At 72.1% G+C, this 6765-nt stretch overlaps 1 protein-coding gene across 1 annotated transcript; it reads left to right on the plus strand.

Moving 5' to 3' along the window:
* Nucleotides 1-1753: 1753 nt before the first annotated feature.
* LOC311204461 (beta-1,4-galactosyltransferase 3-like) lies at nucleotides 1754-3800 on the plus strand (the record flags this gene model as incomplete). Its single annotated transcript, XM_084280885.1, has 2 exons — nucleotides 1754-2047; nucleotides 3565-3800. Coding segments are annotated over exons 1-2 (492 nt in total), but the record flags the coding sequence as incomplete, so codon positions are not given.
* Between the last annotated feature and the right edge of the window lie 2965 nt (nucleotides 3801-6765).

Below are 6765 nucleotides of genomic sequence, written 5' to 3' on the forward strand. Positions count from 1 at the left end.
CAGGCCCCGGGACACCCCCCCCTCCCCGGCCCAGCAGCTCCTCCCCGTCCCGGGCCATCCCCCCGCCCACCCCCCGGGCCGGCCCCGCCGGTACCTCCCGCCCCGGCGTCCCCATCGCGCCGCTTCCCCCGCCCCCAGCGCCTCGCCCAATCAGAGCGCGCCCTGGCCGTGACGCAGCAGCCGTGGGCGGGCCCTAACAAGCGGAAGGAAGGGCGCTGGCGTTCGCGGTTGCCACGGCGACGGGCGCCGCACACGCCCCCTCATTGGGCGGTCCCGTTCAAGCTCCGCCCACCGCCCCCTCCTCGGCCTCCCCCGGGTCCTATCGCCCCTCCGCGGCCCCTCCGGAACCGGCGTCCGGCCCGTCGGGGGTACCCGGGGCCGCGCCCCCTTTTCTCACCCCCACCCCCCCCACGTTTGGGAACCCCCCCCACCCCCCACCGAGCTGCCAAGAACCCCCGAAAGCGGCACGTGGCGGGGTCCCGGCGGGGCCCCTTTAACACCTGTCGTGACGTCACGGGGCGTCCACGTCACGGCGCCTCGCGCCCCCCCCCCCCCCTCTCTCTCTCTCCCTCACCCGCTCCAAGATGGCGGCGGCGGCGGCCGGGCGGGGCTGAGGCGTCCCCGCCGCCGGCAGGTACCGGGGAGCGGCGGGGGCGTCGGACCGGAGGCACCCACCGCCCCTCCCCTCCCCCATCCCCCCCCCCCGCCGGACTGAGCCCCCCCTCCTGCCCCCCCCCCCCCCGCCAGCGCCCCGCGATGCGGCCCGGACCCCCCCTCGTCTCCCCCGGCCGCTCCCGGTGATCCCGGTGCTCCGGGTTCCCCACCCAAAACACCCCCCATCACCCTCCCCCTGGTGCTCCGGGCTCCCCACCTCCCCAGCCACCCCTCTAACCACCCCCTATCACCCTCCCCCCGGTGCTCCGGGCTCCCCACCCCCCCAACCACCCCCACCACCCCTCCAACCACCCCCTCCAGCCCCCCAACCACCCCTCATCACCCTCCCCCCGGTACTCCGGGCTCCCCACCCCCCACAACTACCCCCCCAACCACCCCCTCCACCCCTCCAGTCACCCCCCATCACCCTCCCCCCGGTACTCCGGGCTCCCCGACCACCCCCCATCACCCTCCCCCCGGTGCTCCGGGCTCCCCCTGACCTTTCCTCCAGTACTCCGGGCTCCCCACCCCTCCAGCCACCCCCTCCACCCCTCCAACCACCCCCTCCAGCCCCGCGACCACCCCCCATCACCCTCCCCCCGGTGCTCCGGGCTTCCCACCCCCGAATCACACCCCAGCCATCCCTCATCACCCTTCCCCCGGTGCTCCGGGCTCCCCCCCGACCCTTCCCCTTCCCCTGGTGCTCCGGGCTCCCCGACCACCCCTCATCACCCTTCCCCCGGTGCTCCGGGCTCCCCACCCCCCCAGCCACCCCCTCCACCCCCCCAACCCCCCCCTCCACCCCCCCAGCCACCCCCTCCACCCCCCCAACCCCCCCCTCCACCCCCCCAACCCCCCCCTCCACCCCCCCAACCACCCCCTCCAGCCCCCCAACCACCCCTCATCACCCTCCCCCCGGTGCTCCAGGCTCCCCACCCCCCCAACCCCCCCCTCCACCCCTCCAACCCCCCCCTCCACCCCCCCAACCACCCCCTTCACCCCCCCAACCACCCCCTCCACCCCTCCAACCCCCCCCCATCCCTCTCCCCCCAGTACTCCGGGCTCCCCACCCCCCAACCACCCCCCCCAACCCCCCCCCCCCCCCCTCCCCGCGGTGCTCGGGGCCGGGTCCCCGCCATGCTGCGCCGGCTGCTGGAGCGGCCCTGCACCCTGGCCCTGCTGGTCGGCTGCCAGTTCGCCTTCGTCGCCTACTTCTCCCTGGGGGGGTTCCGGAACCTCACCTCCCTCTTCGGCCGCCCCCCCGGGCCCGTCTTCGACTATTCCCACACCCACGACGTCTACACCAACCTCAGCCGCCTCCTGCCCCCCCGCGCCCCCCGGCACGACCCCGCGCAGCCCCTGCCCTTCTGCCCCGAGCGCTCCCCCTTCCTCGGTGAGTCTGGGGCAGGGGGAACCCCTGGGGGAGCCCCAAACTGCCACTGCCTCCCACACACACACAAGCAAGTGGATGGAAGGGGAGGGGGTGGGGTTTTGGGGGGGGTGGTGACCCGGTGATGGGTGAGTGGGGGGTCTGGGAAGGGGCCTGGGGGAGCCCCACAGCCCCCCAAGCAGATGGAAGGGAAAGGGAGGGGGTGGTGGGGGTGTTGACCTGGTGATGGGTGAGTTGGGGGTCTGGGAAGGGTCCTGGGGGATCCCCACAACCCCCCCAAGCAGATGGAAGGGGAGGGAGTGGGGTTGGGGGGGGTGTTGACCCGGTGATGGGTGAGTTGGGGGTCTGGGAAGGCTCCTGGGGGAGCCCCGAAACACCCCCAGGCTGGAAGGGGAGGGGTTGGGGGGGGTGTTGTCCCAGTGATGGGTGAGTTGGGGGTCTGGGAAGGGTCCTGGGGGAGCCACACCCCCCCCCCAAGCACCCCAGGCTGGTAGGGGAGGGGGTGGTGGGGGTGTTGACCTGGTGATGGGTGAGTTGGGGGTCTGGGAAGGGTCCTGGGGGAGCCCCACAACCCCCCCAAGCAGCTGGAAGGGGAGGGAGTGGGGTTGGGGGGGGTGTTGACCCAGTGATGGGTGAGTTGGGGGTCTGGGAAGGGTCCTGGGGGAGCCACACACCCCCCCCCAAGCACCCCTGGGCTGGAAGGGGACAAGGGGGTGGTGGGGGTGTTGACCTGGTAGTGGGTGAGTTGGGGGTCTGGGAAGGGTCCTGGGGGAGTCCCACAACCCCCCCAAGCAGCTGGAAGGGGAGGGAGTGGGGTTGGGGGGGTGTTGACCCGGTGATGGGTGAGTGGGGGGTCTTAGAAGGGGCCTGGGGGATCCCCACAGCCCCCCCAAACACTGAGGGCAGGATGGGATGGTGATGAGGGGGGTGTTGACCCGGTGATGGGTGAGTGGGGGGTCTGGGAAGGGTCCTGGGAGAGCCCCAAACCACCTCCCCACACCTCCCCACACCCAAGCAAGTGGCTGGAAGGGGAGGGGGTGGGGTTGGGGGGGGTGTTGACCCGGTGATGGGTGAGTGGGGGGTCTGGGAAGGGTCCTGGGGGAGCCACACACACCCCCAAACACCCCAGGCTGGAAGGGCTGGGGGTGTTGACCTGGTAATGGGTGAGTTGGGGGTCTGGGAAGGGTCCTGGGGGATCCCCACAACCCCCCAAACACCCCAGGCTGGAAGGGGGTGGGGTTGGGGGGGTGTTGACCCGGTGATGGATGAGCTGGGGGTCTGGGAAGGCTCCTGGGGGATCCCCACACCCCCCAAACACCCCAGGCTGGGAGGGCAGGACGGGGTGGTGATGGGGGGGGGGTGTTGACCTGTCAGTGGGTGAGCTGGGGGCGGCGGGGGGGTGTCTGAAGAGGCTCCCCAGAGAAGTAGAGTTCGGGGGGTCGGGTGGTGTGCAGGATGCTCCTCCCCAGGGGGTCCCATCCCCACCACCAACCTCCCCCCCCCCATATTTCCCCCCACAGTGGGCCCACTGACGGTGACCTTCAGCCGGGTGCCCACCCTGGAGCAGATCCGGGCCAAGAACCCGGGGGTGCAGCAGGGGGGCCGGTACCGGCCGGGGGGCTGCGAGTCGCGGTGGCGCACGGCGGTCATCATCCCCCACCGCAACCGCGAGACGCACCTGGGCCACCTGCTCTACTACCTGCACCCCTTCCTGCAGCGCCAGCAGCTGCACTACGGCATCTACGTCGTGCACCAGGTGAGGGGCTGGGGGGGGCCTGACTGATAGAGACCCCCCCACCACATTGTCCCCCCCCCCACATTGTCGTCCCCCCCCCCACATTGTCGTCCCCCCCCCCACATTGTCGTCCCCCCCCCCACATTGTCGTCCCCCCCCCCACATCGTCCCCCCCCCCCACATCGTCCCCCCCCCCCCCACATCATCCCCCCCCCCACATCGTCCCCCCCCCCCACATCGTCCCCCCCCCCACATCGTGTCCCCCCCCCACATCGTCCCCCCCCCCACATCGTCGTTCCCCCCCCAACATCGTCGTCCCCCCCCCCACATCGTGTCATCCCCCCCACATCGTGTCATCCCCCCCCACATCGTCGTCCCCCCCCCACATCGTCATCCCCCCCCCCACATCGTCGTCCCCCCCCACATCGTCGTCCCCCCCCCACATCGTCGTCCCCCCCCCCACATCGTCGTCCCCCCCCCCACATCGTCGTCCCCCCCCCCACATCGTCGTCCCCCCCCCCACATCGTCGTCCCCCCCCCCACATCGTCGTCCCCCCCCCCACATCGTCGTCCCCCCCCCCACATCGTGTCCCCCCCCCACATCGTGTCCCCCCCCCACATCGTCCGTCCCCCCCACATCGTCCGTCCCCCCCCACATCGTCGTCCCCCCCCACATCGTCGTCCCCCCCCACATCGTCGTCCCCCCCCACATCGTCGTCCCCCCCCACATCGTCGTCCCCCCCCCACATTGTCGTCCCCCCCCCACATTGTCGTCCCCCCCCCACATTGTCGTCCCCCCCCCACATTGTCGTCCCCCCCCCACATTGTCGTCCCCCCCCCACATTGTCGTCCCCCCCCCACATCGTGTCCCCCCCCACATCGTGTCCCCCCCCACATCGTCCGTCCCCCCCCACATCGTCCGTCCCCCCCCACATCGTCGTCCCCCCCCACATCGTCGTCCCCCCCCCACATCGTCGTCCCCCCCCCACATCGTCGTCCCCCCCCCACATCGTCGTCCCCCCCCCACATCGTCGTCCCCCCCCCACATCGTCGTCCCCCCCCCACATTGTCGTCCCCCCCCCACATTGTCGTCCCCCCCCCACATTGTCGTCCCCCCCCCACATTGTCGTCCCCCCCCCACATCGTGTCCCCCCCCCACATCGTCCGTCCCCCCCCACATCGTCCGTCCCCCCCCACATCGTCCGTCCCCCCCCACATCGTCGTCCCCCCCCACATCGTCGTCCCCCCCCCACATCGTCGTCCCCCCCCCACATCGTCGTCCCCCCCCCACATCGTCGTCCCCCCCCCACATCGTCGTCCCCCCCCCACATCGTCGTCCCCCCCCCACATCGTCGTCCCCCCCCCACATCGTCGTCCCCCCCCACATCGTCGTCCCCCCCCACATCGTCGTCCCCCCCCCACATCGTCGTCCCCCCCCCACATCGTCGTCCCCCCCCCACATCGTCGTCCCCCCCCCCACATCGTCGTCCCCCCCCCACATCGTGTCCCCCCCCCCACATCGTGTCCCCCCCCCCCACATCGTCGTCCCCCCCCCCACATCGTCGTCCCCCCCCCCACATCGTCGTCCCCCCCCCCACATCGTCGTCCCCCCCCCCACATTGTCGTCCCCCCCCACATTGTCGTCCCCCCCACATCGTCGTTCCCCCCCCACATCGTCGTTCCCCCCCCCCCACATCGTCGTTCCCCCCCCCACATCGTCGTTCCCCCCCCCACATCGTCGTTCCCCCCCCACATCGTCGTTCCCCCCCCCCACATCGTCGTTCCCCCCCACATCGTCGTTCCCCCCCACATCGTCGTTCCCCCCCCCCATCGTGTCCCCCCCCCCATCGTGTCCCCCCCCCCCATCGTGTCCCCCCCCCCCATCGTGTCCCCCCCCCATCGTGTCCCCCCCCCATCGTGTCCCCCCCCATCGTGTCCCCCCCCCCCATCGTGTCCCCCCCCCCATCGTGTCCCCCCCCCCATCGTGTGTCCCCCCCCCCATCGTGTGTCCCCCACCCATCGTCCCCCCCCCACATCGTCCCCCCCACCCATCGTCCCCCCCCCACATCGTCCCCCCGCTCCCCCATCGTCCCCCCTGCCCCCATCCCACATCGTCCCCCTTGCCCCCATTGTCCACCCACCCCACATCATCCGCCCCCCCCGCCACCTATCGTTGTTCCCCCCCCCATCTCCCCCCATCATCATCCCCCATCGTGTCCCCCCCACCCTGCCCTCCATCGTCCCCCCAGTTCCCCATCATCTGCCCCCCGTCATGGTGTGTGTGTGTCTCCCACCCAGCCCCCCCATCGTGGTGTGTCCTCCCCCTGCCCCCCATCGTGTCCCCCCTCCATCACCTCCCATCGTGTGTCCCCCCGCCCCCCATTGTCCCTCCATCGTCCTCCCCCACCCCCATCGTGTTCCCCCCTGCCCTCTATCATCCCCCCAGCCCCCCATCGTCCTCCCCCTGCCCTCTGTCATGTCCCCCCCCGCCCCCCAGCGTGTGTCCCCCTGCCCCCATCATCGCATGTCCCCCCCCTGCCCTCCCTCGTTCCCCCTCCTCCATCATCCCCACATCCATCATGTCGTCGTCCCCCCCCCCCCCCCCTCCATCATCATCGTCCCCCCCATCATCCCCTGGGGAGGCTGCACCTCGAGTGCTGGGTCCAGTTCTGGGCTCCTCACCATCAGAATCATCAAATCCCAGACTGGGCTGGGTTGGGAGGGACCCCAAGGGTCCCAGAGCTCCAACCCCCCTGCCAGGGCTGGGAGGGACCCCAAGGGTCCCAGAGCTCCAACCCCCCTGCCAGGGTTGGGAGGGACCCCGAGGGTCCCAGAGCTCCAACCCCCTGCCAGGGTTGGGAGGGGCCCCAAGGGTCCCAGAGCTCCAACCCCCCTGCCAGGGTTGGGAGGGACCCCAAGGGTCCCAGAGCTCCAACCCTCTGCCACAGGCAGGGACACCAACCTCCAGGCCTGGAGCTACACAAGG

The sequence above is a fragment of the Gallinula chloropus genome, assembly GCF_964237585.1.
Source record: "Gallinula chloropus genome assembly, contig: HAP1_SCAFFOLD_504, whole genome shotgun sequence".
NCBI classification, from domain to species: domain Eukaryota; kingdom Metazoa; phylum Chordata; class Aves; order Gruiformes; family Rallidae; genus Gallinula; species Gallinula chloropus.